The 15,420-nt window shown below is 56.4% G+C and overlaps 1 protein-coding gene across 2 annotated transcripts; it reads left to right on the top strand.

The window, feature by feature from the left end:
- Nucleotides 1–2,683: 2,683 nt before the first annotated feature.
- On the top strand, nt 2,684–14,859 carry Kcnn1 (potassium calcium-activated channel subfamily N member 1). Of its 2 annotated transcripts, XM_021637993.2 has the most exons (9): nt 4,266–4,747; nt 5,032–5,127; nt 5,891–6,309; nt 8,182–8,323; nt 10,000–10,110; nt 11,249–11,376; nt 12,437–12,445; nt 12,660–12,729; nt 14,370–14,859. In XM_021637993.2, exons 1-9 carry the CDS (start codon nt 4,364–4,366, stop codon nt 14,613–14,615), a joined length of 1,605 nt encoding a protein of 534 aa, XP_021493668.2. In that variant the 5' UTR covers nt 4,266–4,363; the 3' UTR covers nt 14,616–14,859. The 2 variants fall into 2 exon arrangements, with proteins under 2 accessions (XP_060237975.1, XP_021493668.2); XM_060381992.1 differs by lacking the exons at nt 12,437–12,445; nt 12,660–12,729; nt 14,370–14,859 and adding an exon at nt 2,684–2,794 and having other exon boundaries at nt 4,283–4,747; nt 11,249–11,594.
- Nucleotides 14,860–15,420: the final 561 nt, after the last annotated feature.

Here is a 15,420-nt window from a genome sequence, read left to right as displayed (position 1 = left end):
TCGTGTTGCATGTCTCTACACCATGTGCACCGCTGACCTTGGAAGCCAGAAGCGGGGGGTTGGACCACCTGGAAATGGAGTTGCAGCTGCATCTTTCCTCTCAACTAAGTATTTTGAAATTGCTGGGGGCTACTGCGCACTCGGTAGAGCATTTGCTCACACCAAACCCTGGCTTCCACCTCAGCACTGCAAAAACTCAGCATGTGGAATACGGAACCAGGAAGAGCTAAAGTTCAAGGATATCTTTGGCTACATCATGATTTTGAGTGTAACCTGGGCTACATGAGACCCTGCCTTAAAACAAGAAAAGAAAAAAAAAAATTAAAAGGGGAAAACAAAATATCAAAAATTTAAAACTTATAACAACAAGAGCAAAAAACTCCCGAAGCTTAAGGGCAAAGGCCTGGGCAACAGCCACCGTGCAGTAAGAACAGCAGCCATGGCTGGACACGGTGCCCCGTTCTGCCCTCTCAGCAGAGGGCAAAGAGATCACATGGTGAAGGCTGGGGACAAAGAGAGGCACTGCTGGCGGAAGGTGAATGGCTTGGGTCTCCAGGAGCCTGATGGTGACACCTTGTTTCTTACTGGGAGGCCAACTTCCTGGAGATCCAGGACTGGGGCTGTCTCTCCCACTTGAGGTCTGTCTTATTGGGGGCCTCTGTTACCCCTGAGAATATAAGCTCTGCATACAGGATGGGTGAGTCCAAGACCTCTGAACCCCAGGTAGCCCAGAAGCTAATCCCCAAGATGTGCACCTCAACTTGTCCCGTGACTTCCTTCTCTCCTGCCCCAGGGCCTTTGCACACGCAGCTGTGACCAACTCCCTCTTGAGTTTTCTGTTTGTTGTTCACTTTGAGACAGGGCTGTAGCCCAGGCTGGCTTGCTATATATGTAGGAAAGGCTGGGTCATACCTTCTGGTCCTCTGGTCTGTACCTCCCAAGTACGGGAATGACACATGCCACCATGCCTGGCTGATGTCAGAGTTTGAGCAGTGGCTTCCTGGGAGCAGTGGAGAGAAGAGGAGAGTGTGTGACCAGGCCACCATTGCTTCAGCCCCACTTTCTGGGTGCCTCCAGCTCCAAAAGGATTCCCCAGGGTCCTGCAGTCACTGCCCAGGGCTGGTGGCTCAGCCCTCAGGCCTTCTGTCCAGCAGTCTCCAGAAGACAGGTTTGCAAGGCTGTTTCCAGGAGTCCAGCGCTATCTCAGCTATCTCAGGAGCACCTGTGGCTCCTCCACTCCCTTCCTGTCCCCATGTCCCCTGAGCCTGTGCCTAGGATGAAGGTGCAGCCAGCCAGTTTGCATTTGAGTTTGTTCATTCCCTGCTACCAGCATCATAGGTCCCCAGAGCTGAGGTTCCTGCAGGCCTAGGCCCATCCCAGCTGGTTGCTAGGATACCTCCTTGAGGGGCTCCGTCAAGGCAAGGTGGCCCCGAGGAGGGAAAGGGGTGTATCTCCGAGCAGAAGTGGTTGTGGAGGCTGTAAATTCCTTTGTTGGACTGATTGTGGCCATGGGCACCAAGGGGTATGTGGTGAGACAGAGACCCCCGAGGAAGTTTTCTCTAGGTCAGTGAGCAGCCCAATCTGGGTGACAGGAAGGGTGTGTCCACCATCCCTGGGAGCTGTGGAAGAGGGATGGGGGCAGTTGCCCGATGAGTGTGTCAGGTGGCTCAGTGCTTAAAGCTTAGTTGGTAGAGGGCTTCCCTGGCAAGGACCCAAGAGGTTGAGACGGGAGGAACAGTTCAAGGTCATCCTCAGCTACATAGTGAGTTCTAGCCTGGACTGTCACTGTGTCGGGGGCTCAGCTGGGGCTCAGTGCTGTCGTGGGGTCCCGGGCCACTTTCCCTGCTCTGAGGTGCACAGAGACAGCAGGCCCGGAAGGAAGCAGATAGGACCTGGGGGGGGCTACACCTGGGAGGACCCAGGGCTGCACACACATCTGGACAGTCACCCCAACTTTTCAGTGATGGTAAGACTTTGGGGAAAGGGGGGGAAGAATAGGGCCCCCAGGTGTCTTAGGAGACACCTGTCACTCCAGCACCCCCAGGGAGAAGGCTGAGGCAGGAGGATTTCAGTGAATGAGCCGGAGATCAGCCTTGGCTACAGAGTGGGATCCTGTCAAAAAAACAAAAAATAACAAGAAACAAACAAACAGACAGACAGAATTACAAGACCATAAAAACTTTGTATGAGCTGGGAGGAGTGGCCCAAGCCTGTCCCAATGCTCGGGAGGTGGAAAGAGAAGGAACAGGTTCAAGGTCATCTTCCCTCACAACCCAGTTCAAGGGCTACCTGGTAAGTTCTAGGGCCACCTGCGCTTTACAGTGAGTTTGAGCTCAACCTAGCTACATGAGACCCCGAGTCAAAACAAAAACTTGCATGAGCGAGCCCTATAGGGCTGGCTTGCGTGCTGGGGGGGACAGCACGTGGGGGGCTCCCAGCCCTGATGACTCCACCTCCCTGGAGCTCTTCCTGCCCGCAAGGCAGCTGCGGGTCAGGACTGAGGGATTCCTGTGGTTTGTCTGTCCCCAGAGATGAGGTCCTCAGCTGCAGGACTCTGCAACAGCTGGCCGCGCACGCAAGACCGTCCATCTATCTCACAGGCTCCCATCCTTGCTGAGCACCCAGGAAGGAGCTTTAAGTATGGGCGGGGCCTGCGGGGGTCATAGGGGCGGGGCCTAGCGCGATCAGCCAATCCGAGACGTCGCTCCTCCGGGGCGGTGCTGCCCCCCTCCCTGACCGGCCGCGGCGGGGACGCGCTGGCACGCGGGTCCCAGGTCCCCGCCGTCGCCCGCAGGTACTGGCGTGAGGAAGCGGGAGGCCGGTAATTGCGAGTTCCTGGGCCATACGGCTGGGGATGGTGTCGTCACAGGGTCAGGGTCAGGGACACAGAAGAGTGGGTGCGCGTCTGCCCCGGTGAGGGCAGGTTGCGAGTGGGAGACGCTGAGTTCTCAAAGTCCGAGCACCAGGGTGGAGGTAGCACAGCCGGTGACACGAGCGCGCGCTCGCCGGCCACCCTGAGCCGGGGTCACGGTACTCAGAGATAGAGCCTGGGCGGCCAGGCAAGCTCCCTGGCGGCCGCTGGGGAATGGGCAAGCAGAGCCAGTCACCTTAGGGAGCCAGTGAGTTTGTTGAGAAGTCCCGGGCCTTCCTCCGCCTCATCTGCCCTCTGGCTGCTGGCATGACCACCGCACAGGGTCTAGTGTCCTGTGAGGTTCATGGGCTGTTCTCACTGTGGTCCTGTGAAGGGGTGTGGGCAGGCGAGTCCCTCCTGGAGACTCGCACCAAGGGACACCTATTATTGATCCTGTTTTATTTTATTTTATTATTTTATTTTGAGGCAGGGTCTCATGTAGCCCAGTTGGCCTCAAACTCTGTAGTACAGGCTGGTCTTGAAATTCACCATGTCCTGCCTCAGCCTCCCCACTCACTTAATGATCGGTATGTATTACCACACCTGGCACGGTGACTCACAGCTGTCATCCCAGCTGTGAGTGTGTGTGACCCAGTGTGTGGTGTGTGACATAAGCTCAAGGCCAACAAGGGCTATAGATTGAGAACCTGCCTCTAAAATAAATATATAAAATCAGGACCAGAGAAAGTGGGCTGAGCTGGTATCCCAGGCCAGGGGAAGAGAGGCATTGGTTAGTCACCAGCCGGGTGTCCCTGGCTCACAGGCCCTTAGGGTCAGGGCCGGGCTGGTTCCCTCTCACAGCTGTGGGCCAGCCCGTGCCATTTCCTGGGGGCGTTCATTAGTCCCCACTCTAACACAGTGCCGGCTGAGAATGCAGCCGACTGCCAACCCGTCAGCATTCTAAGATGGGAACAGGACTTCCCTTGGTGCCTGGACCACAAACAATCCTTTGAACTGGAGCTGAATCTAGGACTGGCCCCCGAGGTGGCTTCCCTGTGCCAGTGCAGCTTGCCTAGGAGGACACTGTCTCAGGGGAGCGAACATGGAAGCTCCCAGGCTGTGCTTAGCACGTGTGTGGGGAGCTGAGTCACAGCTCAAAATTGCCTCTTCATCCATGCAGCGGGAGCATGGTGTGCAGCGGGCCCTGCGGACACATAGATCATCTCAGCACCTTCCACTACAGCAATTTGAGGGGAAGGGGGCACTCATGGGCATAGTTTCAGGGCATGCCCGTGTCCATGACATCAGAGATGGTGCTGGCTTGCAGCTGGAGAACCCCTTTCCACACAAGCAATGCCTTCAGGATTCTCCGGAGCCTTGGTATGTTCTGGAATGGCCATGGTTGAGGTTCACTCTTTTCTGTTTCCACAGGTCTGTTTGGGAGCCCCGCTGCTGAGCCATGCCGGGCTCCCACAGGCCTGCCACAAGACCAGCCCAGGGAGACAGGAGGCCATGAGTAGCCGCAGCCACAATGGCAGTGTGGGGTGGCCTCTGGGCAGTGGGCCTGGATTCCTGGGCTGGGAGCCTGTGGACCCCGAGGCAGACCATCCCCTGCAGCCTGCCCAAGGCCCAGGCCTGCAGATGGTGGCCAAGGGTCAGCCTGCCCGGCTGTCACCGGGTGGCTCCAGGGGCCACCCCCAGGAACAGGAAGAAGAAGAGGAAGAGGAGGCCAGGCCCGGCTCTGGGAAGCCTTCCACAGTCAGCCACCGCCTGGGCCACCGAAGGGCCCTCTTTGAGAAGCGTAAACGGCTCAGTGACTATGCACTCATCTTTGGCATGTTTGGGATTGTCGTCATGGTGACAGAAACAGAGCTGTCCTGGGGTGTATACACAAAGGTGTGTCTGATCAGCCTGAGTTTGGGGCCTCAACTGGGCCTCGGGAGCAAGGGCGAGGGACGAGGGAGGGGGCTGCATGCAGCACAGAGTCGCCAAGAGCCGCAGGGGTGTGTGACACAGGGACATTTTCTGGCCACACGTAGCCAGATTACCTGCATGTGAGTCCAAGGAGCTGGAGTAGGGGAGCCACAGGGACAGACCCTGCTTGGGCAGCGACTGTCCTCGCTCAGCTGGTGTCTGGGTGGCAATGCCAGCAACCTACAGCGCCCCCTCTCTGTGTGCAGGAGTCACTGTACTCTTTTGCCCTGAAATGCCTCATCAGCCTGTCCACTGTCATCTTGCTTGGCCTTGTTGTCCTCTACCACGCCCGTGAGATCCAGGTTGGTACTTACCACTGCTGAGGTGTAACCAAAACTGGGCAGAGCCTCTGAGATAATGTCCACTCCAACCCTCCCAATGTCCCGACCCCTTGTCTGCTTTCCAGGCTCCCGTGTGTGTATGTTTGTGTTTGAGACAGGGTCTCAAGTAGTACAGGCTGGAAACTACTGATCTTGTCACCATCTCCTGGGGCAGGATAAAAGCTGGCGCCCAGCTAAAACCTGATTTCACTTCCAGTCAGCCCCTTGATACTGGGTGGGGGCAGTTGCTCTGACCACAGTGTTCTGACCCAAAGTCGAGGGATGGAGGCTGAGGGAGGCCCAAAGCCACAGGTATGGCTCTGCATTGCTGAGAAGTTCCAGAATGGAAATGTTGCTAAGACGAACATATTCTGGGCTGCAGGGCTGGGGGTCAGACTGAGAGCTAACAGTGATGAGGTCACTGGTTGGCACATGGGCCGTGGAGGAGGGGTCACCTTGCAGAGAGTGAGACGGCTCCCATCCTGATGGCAGGAAGGCTGCCGAGGGACTGCCATCGCCGCTGCATCATGAGACAGGGTCAGACCATAGGTCTCTGGGAGCAGGACTTCAGGGTCATCCTTGACTACATAGGAGTCAGGGCCAGCCTGGGCTGCATGAGATCCTCTCTCAAAAATGCACAAACAAAAATAATCCTTGTCCAAAATCCCGAGCCAGGTGGGCTGAGGCCCGGGCAGGGTTCACACGTGGACTGACTGTGCTCAGGGACCCACCCCTCCACCCACAGCTGTTCCTGGTGGACAATGGTGCGGATGACTGGCGCATCGCCATGACATGGGAGCGCATGTCCCTGATCTCGCTGGAGCTGGCCGTGTGTGCCATCCACCCAGTGCCCGGCCACTACCGCTTCACGTGGACGGCACGGCTGGCCTTCTCACTGGCTCCGTCAGCCGCCGAGGCAGACCTGGACGTGCTTCTGTCCATCCCCATGTTCCTGCGCCTCTACCTGCTGGCTCGCGTGATGCTCCTGCACAGCCGCATCTTCACCGACGCGTCCAGCCGCAGCATTGGGGCCCTCAACCGCGTTACCTTCAACACGCGCTTCGTCACCAAGACGCTCATGACCATCTGCCCCGGCACTGTCCTCTTGGTCTTCAGCATCTCCTCCTGGATAGTCGCTGCCTGGACAGTGCGTGTGTGCGAGAGGTGACTGGCCAGGAGCCCAGACCCAGGTCCCCACCTCCCTCCGTTCACTGCCAGACAGCCCTCCCATGACCCTGCAGGCGCCTGCAGGATGGGCCTCGACCTCTCTGGGTGGGCGCTGGGCCATCCCTGCCCCTGTCCTCAGTCTCCATTGTCTCTCAGGAAGCCCATCGCTCAGTCCTTAGCCTTCTCCAGGCCTCCCACACCGGCCTCTGACATTAGCCCAGAAGAAGGGGTCACAGGCTCAGAGCTGCCCTCCAGCCTGGCCCCTCCACTGATAGCCCGCTCTCTTATTTCTGGGAAGCTGGGGTAGAGCTCGGGGCTGGGGCCACTGAGTACAGACTCAAGTTTAATGCTTGCTTTCCCTCCCTCTCTCTGGCCTTCCGGACCCTAGGGCCAGCAAGTGAGTCCACGCTCAGCAGAGCTGCCTCCAGCCCCTCTGCCCCCCACCCTCGTGACCCAGCCACCCAGCTTCCTACTCCTGCTGTCCCACCAGCCAAGAATTTAAGATTAGCTGTGAGGGAGGGGAGCTGGCCACCAGGATGGGCCTGGCTGGGAGGAAGGGAAATCCAGAGTCCAGAATTTTTATCAGCTCTGGGAACCAGGAGTGTCAGGTCACCCATGGCCTGCCTGGGGGTGTGGAGTGAGGGAGGGAATGTTGTCATCCCCCCTTCCCCCGATACCCCAGAGCGGGAGTCTAAGGTCCTTAAGGATCATGGGACTTGCATGGGGTCCCCGGACTGACTGATGGGAGACAGGTCCAGCTGGGCCTCATTGGCACAGGAATGTCTTAGTGACTATGAGGTCCATCTGCCCTGTGCCTAGTCCTGAAAGGTCGTGATGGGAGACCCTTTTTCTCATCTTTCTGTCCCCTAGGGGCCAGGCTGACCCTCAGGGACCTCGTGTGCCCACTGCTACTCTTGTAGCCCAACCCACTGGTCAGAGCAGGGACCTCAGGGCCCTCCTTGCACTACCCTTCTGAGCTAGGAGCCCAGTAGAGGGATCATCCAGCCTGTCTTAAATATCAGGCCACTGCTATTTGCCACCTTGCCTTGCTGCGACCCCACAGCCCTGTGCCCGCATGTACCCATCCCTGCACCTGGGTCACCCCAAAGTACCCATGCATTCTGGCATGGGGATGACGCCTGTCACCCCAGCACTAGGGAGATGGAGGCAGGGTGAGTATCCTTGACTACACAGCAAGCTTGATTCTAGTCTGGGGTACGTGATGCCCAGCCTCAAAAAAAAAAAAAAAAAATCAAAACTAAGTACAGAAACATTTCTGGAAAGTTAGAGATTATGGGTAAGAGCCCTCCCCATTACCCGGGACTCCCCATCAGTCCCGGCCCCGACCGGGGTGCCCAGACCCCACAGCTCTAGGAAGTGAGGCCTCAGGCTGCCTGTCCTGCAGAAACCAAAATCCAGCTCTGCTATCCAGTGCCCTCTCCTCTCCCAAGGCCTCAGGCTAGGGACAGCATGTCCCTCTGTGCCTCTTTAGCACCCCTCCACTCTCCTTACATCACAGCCACCGCTGGCCTTCTGTTTCCCCCAGCCCTATTTCCTCAGGCCTCGCTGGCCATGGTATGGGAAGTTCTTCCTAGTGTCTACCCTCCATGCTTGTCTTACCTATGTGGCTCTGCCTTTGTGCCATCCTTGGTACTGTCATAGGGGTTATAGCATGGGTGTTAGGGGAGATGCTGAAGAAACATGGGGGGAGGGCATGGTACCCCCATCCCAGCCTGCACCAGGGCCTTCATCACCCCCCCCAGGCCCTCCACATTCTTGGAAAAGTCCTGTCCCCATCCCTAGGGTCGTGATGAGCAAAGGCGATGAGGGCAGCGTGGAATGACCAACCCTGTCTATATCCAACCCCAGGTACCATGACAAGCAGGAAGTGACCAGCAACTTCCTGGGGGCCATGTGGCTCATCTCCATCACCTTCTTGTCCATCGGCTATGGGGACATGGTGCCGCACACCTACTGTGGGAAGGGCGTGTGTTTGCTCACTGGCATTATGGTGAGTGTGCAAGCTGCTGCACTGCCTGCAGACTGGGACCCCACCCGTTGGCTTGTTCTAATGTTGCAAGTGTTGTCCAGTGAGACAACACCCACGCCTAGAGGCCCCAGCTGACCCCACATCTGATTGCAGGGAGCCTGAGTAGCTCTGCACCTCTAAAGGTCTGTAGTGACTCAAGAAGCCTGGCAGAAAAAGCCTCTGTTCTCTCTCAGCCTTGGTAGGTGTGGTCCACTTGGGACAGCAAATTCCTTTTCCCCTGCTTTAAGCAACCGTTTTCTCATCTTTTGTTTGGTTGTTTGAGACAGGGATGTCACTATGTCGCCTTGGCTGGCCCTAAAGTCAGAGATTCTCCTGCCCCTGCCTCCAGGTGCTGGGTAAAGACATGCTGCTGCCACCACAGGCCGGGCCACAGCTTCTAAGCCACTGCCCGTTCTGGAAGCCAGACCACCATTACTGTAGAGGCACTAGGATCAGCAGTCAGGCATGGTAGCACACGCCTATCATCCCAGAATTTAGGAAGCTGAGACCGGAGATAGCTTCCAGGCCAGTTTAGGCTACCATATGAAATGTTATCTCAAAATAGTATGAAACTAAAGGAAACGTTTCCATCACACAGACCTCAGTCTGCTCTGGCCAGGCCCAGCCTACACATACCTTTCTCCCTAAAAGACTTCATGGCATCTTGGCTAAGTTATCTGGCCAAGTTCCACCTAGGAGAAAGAGAGCAATAAGGTGGGGCCCTGGGCCACTCTCCCGGAGCCCCAGGGTGAAGCCTTCCAGCACAGAAAGGCCTGGAGGGAATACAAAACTACACTCCCTAATGGTCCAGGTCCCTTCCAGAAATTTCTGTGGTTAGTGATAGTTCCTTAATGGACACAGCTTTAGAATTATGAGTCCTTCCAGCAAATTCTAAGCTTGAGCCAAGCCCCAGGCCCTCACTGGAGGATTCTAGCAGGAGCCCCACCCTTGAGCCATGCCCCCATCCATTTATTTAGTTAGTTAGTTATTAGTTTGACAATCTAACTATGATCCAGGCAGTCCTCAAACCCCTGAACTCCAGCAATTCTGCTTCTGCCTACTGAATTGCTGGGACCATTGGCACTGCACCTGCCTGGCTTTTGCTTCCTCCTCTCCGCCCTCTCCTGTCACCCAATGCCCCTTTCTGTGCACAGTCACACTTTTGGCTTTCTCATTTCCAGGAGCCATCATTTTCTCCTTGAATCTGAGGCTTCCCAGCCTGGCTTTTTGGGGGCAGTCCTGGGCGGCCCACAGCTGCTCGCATTCCTTTGTGCCTCTGCGTGGATGACAGCCCACCCCCATGCCCCATGCACAGGCTATTTGTCCTGACTGTAGCATTCCCTCCAGAATCTTCCAGCAAGTTGCTTTGATCTTGTCAATATGGCTTTTCTCAAAAAGAGGCTTCTACGTCCTTAAAGGCCCTTATCCTGACCAGAAGCAAGACAGGCTCATCTGCACTCTGTGCCCGCTGTGCCTGGGCTCAGCACCTGCCAACTCCTTCCCCAACCTGCTGGCACCTTTGGGTGTTGGAGGCATCCTGTTAGGCTGTAGCAAAGTCCCCTCCCTCTCTCCCACTGTGGCAGCGGGGCCAGGGTATGGGGAGGGCTGCCTGGAAGAGGAGTGCCTCGTGCTGGGCTCTGACCTGTGTCCCCTCACAGGGAGCAGGCTGCACCGCACTTGTGGTGGCCGTTGTGGCCAGGAAGTTGGAGCTCACCAAGGCGGAGAAACACGTGCACAACTTCATGATGGACACACAGCTCACCAAGCGGGTGAGGCCCCATGCCAGCCTGCGGGGTCCCCACAGCAGCACAGGCTCAGCCCAGTGTCCACGTGCCCACAGCTCGCAGAGGGGCAGACCACCCAGCGCTCCCAGCTCTGGACCTAGCCGCTAAGTGCACACCACAAACACTTCAGCGTTTTGTTTGGTTGCGATTTTTGTTTGTTTACTTGGTTGGTTGGTTTTGTTTTGTTGTTTGTTTTTGAGACAGGGTTTCTCTGTGTAGCCTTGGCTGTCCTGGGCTTTGTAGACCAGGCTGGCCTCTAACTCACAGAAATCCGCCTGCCTCTGCCTGCAGAGTGCTGGGATTACAGGTGTGCGCCACTGCACCCAACTCTTTGGCGTTTGCACACTGCCCTTTCTGTGCTTCAGTTTCCCCGTGCATAAAATGAATGAATGGCTCAGTCAGCAGTGTTTGCATACCTGGCACTCAAGCCAGAGGCAGGAGATCAAGGCCAGCCTCAGCCACCTAGTGAGTTTGCAGCTAGTCTGGGTTCCATACAGAAACCCTGTAAAACAGTGCTCCTCGACTTTCCGTTTCCCACTCTTTCATGTAGTTCCTCATGTTGTGGGACCCCAACTATAAATTTGTGTTTGTTAACTGTAATTTTGCTACTGTTATGAATAGTAACTTAAATGTCTGTATTTTCCGATGGTCTTAGATGACTCTGGGGAAAGGTCCTTTGACCCCCAAAGAGGTCGCACCCACTTGTTGAGAACCACTGCTGTAATAGAAACATGTATGTGCAAAGTTGCAAATTTTTTCTTTTTTGTTTCTTTGTTCTTTTTGGGTTTTTCAAGACAAGATTTTTGTTTGTAGAAACAGAAATGACTGTCCTGGACTTGCTTTGCGCTTGAACTCACAAAGATCCACTTGCCTCTGCCTCCCTGAGCACTAGGATTACAGGCGAGCACCCCGCATCCAGCCCTATTTGGAAAATTTTCATTTTCCGTATTTGACTGTTCTGTACCCAGGTTGCATAGCTCTGGCTGTGCAGACACACTGTAGGCTCACAGAGCAGTGACTCCTAGACAGGTAGCTCTTGGATTTCCAGAGGTTTCTAGAAAGTGGCAGAAGTTTCAGGTCGTCTGATAATGACCCTAAGGAACTGTTCTTTTTTGATCCCTAGGTCAAAAACGCCGCTGCAAACGTTCTCAGGGAGACATGGCTCATCTACAAACACACCAGGCTGGTGAAGAAGCCAGACAAGGGCCGGGTGCGGAAACACCAGCGTAAGTTCCTTCAGGCCATCCATCAGTAAGTCCAGCGCCTTCGCAGCCCCTCTCCTGCGCACCGGGCTCCCAGGGAGCCGCAGATGGCGGGCTGATGTAGGCCCCTCCATCGCCCCTCCCTAGACCCTCCAGCTCTCACTGAGGTTAAACAATTTTGGATTGTGACCTAGAGAGGCCAAGAGGCACAAGCAGGAGTCCCAGGGTTAGCTGTATGAAGGAGGGTGCAGAGCCCAGGCAGAGGCAGGGAGGTGGGGGAGGCATCGCAAGCGGGGGGGGAGTAAAGAGCCCCCACAATGGAACTAGTGCCTCCAGGAACCAAATAAATAAAACTGAAAAAGAAATAGTCTGGGGCACATCTGTGGGGTGGGAGTGGAGGGGTCTGAATCTGTCCAGTCCTGGCCGTCCTTGGTGTGCGAGGCGGCCGCCCTCAGTCCTTGCGGGGCTCCCAATGCTGGGTGTGTGACACATGTCTGTCTGCCATGCTGTCTTTTTTTATTTTTTGCCTGTGGTGCTGTGACCCTCAGAGCATGGCAAGGCTAGAGTGCTGGAACTTAGGAAGCAGGCCACAGTCTGGGAGGGGGAGGAGCTGCAGGAACCCACCCCGGCAGCCCCTCTGTGGGCAACAGCCCTCCCGGGGTCAGGGGCACCACGTTTAATCAGGTTCAAGTCCTGGCCGCTCGCTGACCCCGTGGCAGGCACTGCCCTTGCCAGCCCCGGTGCTCACGTCAGGCTGTTTTTCTAAGCAAGCCCCCCATGGAAGAAAAGTACCTGCACCTGCCACCCACTCGCTGGCTATGGGTCCAAAGGCAGTGACGGGCAGCCGGCCACGACTGCCTGGAAGGCCCTGGGTGCTGGGACACAGGTGGCCTCAGGGGCTGGTCTCTCACCTTATGAGCCCAGATCCCTGCCCATAGCGGCAGCGATTTCCAGCAGAGCATGGGCCCCTGCAAAGTGCTGGGGGATGATGGGGGGCACCTGGTGATGGGTGCTAGTGGGCACTTCAGCACATTGCTACATGAGATTAAAATTGCACTGTACTTTTTCTTTCTGTCTTTCTTTTCCTCTGCTCTGCCGGTTCCTGCCAGGGCTCAGAAGTAAGTCTGGGGTGACTGGAAGTCCGGGGGTACATAGTGCTCATGTGAGGGGCATGCCACAGGTGTGTCTCTAGTGGGCAGAGAATGTCTGTCCTATGGGTGGGCCTGCGGCCAGGTTCTTGGGAATGGGCTGATCTGGGCCAGATTGTGTCCTACCCTCAGCCCTGTGGCCTTCTGGAGCCTGACCCGCCACTGTCCATCCCTCCCCTCCCAGGCTCCGGAGTGTGAAGATTGAACAAGGGAAGGTGAATGATCAGGCCAACACACTGGCTGACCTGGCCAAGGTGAGCATTGTGCAGGGCAGGAGGGGAGGGGGCCAAGGTGAGCATTGTGCAGGGCAGGAGGGGAGGGGGCCAAGGTGAGCATTGTGCAGGGCAGGAGGGGAGGGGGCCAAGGTGAGCATTGTGCAGGGCAGGAGGGGAGGGGGCCAAGGTGAGCATTGTGCAGGGCAGGAGGGGAGGGGGCCAAGGTGAGCATTGTGCAGGGCAGGAGGGGAGGGGGCCAAGGTGAGCATTGTGCAGGGCAGGAGGGGAGGGCCCGAGGCCCAGGAACACGGATCACGTGCAGTCAGAGGAGGCTGGAAACCCAAATCAGTAACTTGGCTCTTCAGTTTACATTCCTGATGAATAATCCGGAACCACAAATGAGCTTCTAGCTTCTCCAGAGGCTGACATGGGAGGTGAAAAATAGCCTAGGCTGCAGAGACCCAGCCTTGAATACATACACAGGACCCTAGGCAGGGCCGCACCCTGAGCCACACCACAGCCCCTCACTGGAGGACCCCAGGCAGGGCCGCACCCTGAGCCACACCACAGCCCCTCACTGGAGGACCCCAGGCAGGGCCGCACCCTGAGCCACACCACAGCCCCTCACTGGAGGATTTCAGGCAGGGCCGCACCCTGAACCACACCACAGCCCCTCACTGGAGGATTTCAGGCAGGGGCTCCACCCCTGAGCCACGGCCCCCAGGCCCTCACTGGAGGATTCTAGGCACTGGCTCCACCAGTCCATTCTACCCAGTAATATTCTCTGAAGATGGTACATTGTTTTTGAGACTGTGTCATGTAGCCCAGTCTGGCCTGGAATTCACTGTGTAGCCAAGGACAACTTAGAACTCCTGATCCCCCTATCTCAGTTTGTAGAGTCAAGGGATGTTAGCCAAAGATCATAGTGGTTCATTTCACATCATTCCAGTACTCACATGGCTGTGTAGGATGGCCTGAAGACTATGTCTCAAAAATACATGTGAATACATTAAAATAGCATTTTATACAGCCAAGCTAGGTCTGGAGGCACACAGCTGTAATCCCAGCACTGTGGAGGCAGAGACTGATGAATTTGAGACCAGCCTGGTCTATATAGAGCATTCCAGGCAAGACACAGTTACGTGGTGGTGCCACAGCTTAATAAATACATAAAAAGAAAATACCAGTGCTGGAGAGATGGCTCAGAGGTTAGCACTGGCTGCTCTTCCAAAGATCCTGAGTTCAATTCCCAGCAACCACATGGTGGCTCCCAACCATCTGTAATGAGATCTGGCCCTCTTCTGGCCAGCATGCATGCATTCAGGTGGGACACTATATACATAATAAATAAATCTTTAAAAAAATAAATAAAATAAAATACCAGAGAGGCCTCTGAGCCATCTCAAGGCTTGCTACAGTTATGGATGTCTCCAAATGTCACACCCTGCTTTCTCAACAAGTAGGGACAGGTAAGGGATAGCCTGGGCAAAAGTGTGGGTCCCCATAGGAGGAGCATGACACCATCCTCTAGCCCAGTATTTGGGTTATTTGTTCAGCGCCTCGCACCCTGGCGCCCCCTGCTGGTCACATACCTGGCCAGCTGTTTTTTGAGAACAGAGGCCCTTACTGCCCTTAGCCCTCTGTCCTTAGTCCCTCGCTCCGTCTCTCTGTCTCTGCAGGCACAGAGCGTTGCGTATGAGGTGGTGTCAGAGCTGCAGGCCCAGCAGGAGGAGTTGGAGGCACGCCTGGCTGCCCTGGAGAGCCGCCTGGACGCCCTGGGTGCCTCCCTGCAGGCCCTGCCTGGTCTCATCGCACAAGCCATATGCCCTCTGCCACCGCCCTGGCCCGGGCCTGGGCACCTGGCCCCAGCCACCCAGATCCCAGGAGGCCACTGGCTGCCCACCGTGGGGTCAGACTGCAGGTGATGGCCTGCTGGTCACCAGACTGCTCAATCTTGGCCATCATGTGGCCACGGCTAGCTCCTCCATGTTCTGGACTGCCAGACCTCTGGATTTACACGGCTGGGTGGAGTTGAGCCAAGAGGACTGAACTCATTCTCCTGAGGCTGGACCGTGGGATCAGTACCCCTTGGCTGTCCCAAGCCCTCAGGGCAAGGGCTAACAGCAGGGGCCCTCACCGTTTCTAAGTAAACCAGGAGTCACCGACCCACTTTCTGCTTTCTGTTTCCATGGCAGGGGCGCTTGAGCATCGCAGAGGAGGTGGGTGCCCCAGCCTGAGGATTCCTGAGTGGATGGGGACAGGGTGGGAGGTCACTGCATAGGGTTAGGTGAGTCCCTGTTGGGCACAGGGACCGATACAATGACTTTTCCTCGGGATCTTTCAGACCAGAGTAAGATACAGGGAAGGCAGGCTCAGAGAGGTGGGGCCACTTGTCTGCAGCCACAGCAAGGGTGTGAGGCGAACAGGTTTCCCAAACAGTGGCTAGATTCTCCTTTCTGCTGGTCCTGAGGTCACCATGAGGGCACATGGGAGGGTCTGGGAGCAGATGTGGAGGGGTGAGAAGCCAGGGCCACAGAGCAGCAGAGTGGTGGAGGTCCCGCTAGACTTTGGGTTGCCTGGCCGGGATAGGGGCCGGTCAGGACCAACTCTGGAGCCTTGGTCCTGGCTGCCCTGATAAGGCCATCAGCCACCTAGTCTTGGAGGACAGTGGACAGTGGCAGGGTTCCCAGAGGCCCAGCTTGGGGCCACAACAAGAACTTGTGAGGAGGG

This window comes from Meriones unguiculatus, chromosome 4 (genome assembly GCF_030254825.1).
Source record: "Meriones unguiculatus strain TT.TT164.6M chromosome 4, Bangor_MerUng_6.1, whole genome shotgun sequence".
In the NCBI taxonomy this organism is placed as follows: Eukaryota; Metazoa; Chordata; class Mammalia; order Rodentia; family Muridae; genus Meriones; species Meriones unguiculatus.
This window is presented reverse-complemented; position numbering and strand designations above follow the sequence as displayed.

What these genes read in the sequence shown, in the direction of transcription:
- Kcnn1 (XM_021637993.2), top strand. Translation starts at nt 4,364, where the DNA reads ATGAGTAGCCGCAGCCACAATGGCAGTGTGGGGTGGCCTCTGGGCAGT. An exon ending in ACACACAGCTCACCAAGCGG is followed by an intron (nt 10,111 to 11,248) that starts GTGAGGCCCCAT and finishes TTTGATCCCTAG; the next exon opens with GTCAAAAACGCCGCTGCAAA. An exon ending in CACTGGCTGACCTGGCCAAG is followed by an intron (nt 12,730 to 14,369) that starts GTGAGCATTGTG and finishes CTGTCTCTGCAG; the next exon opens with GCACAGAGCGTTGCGTATGA.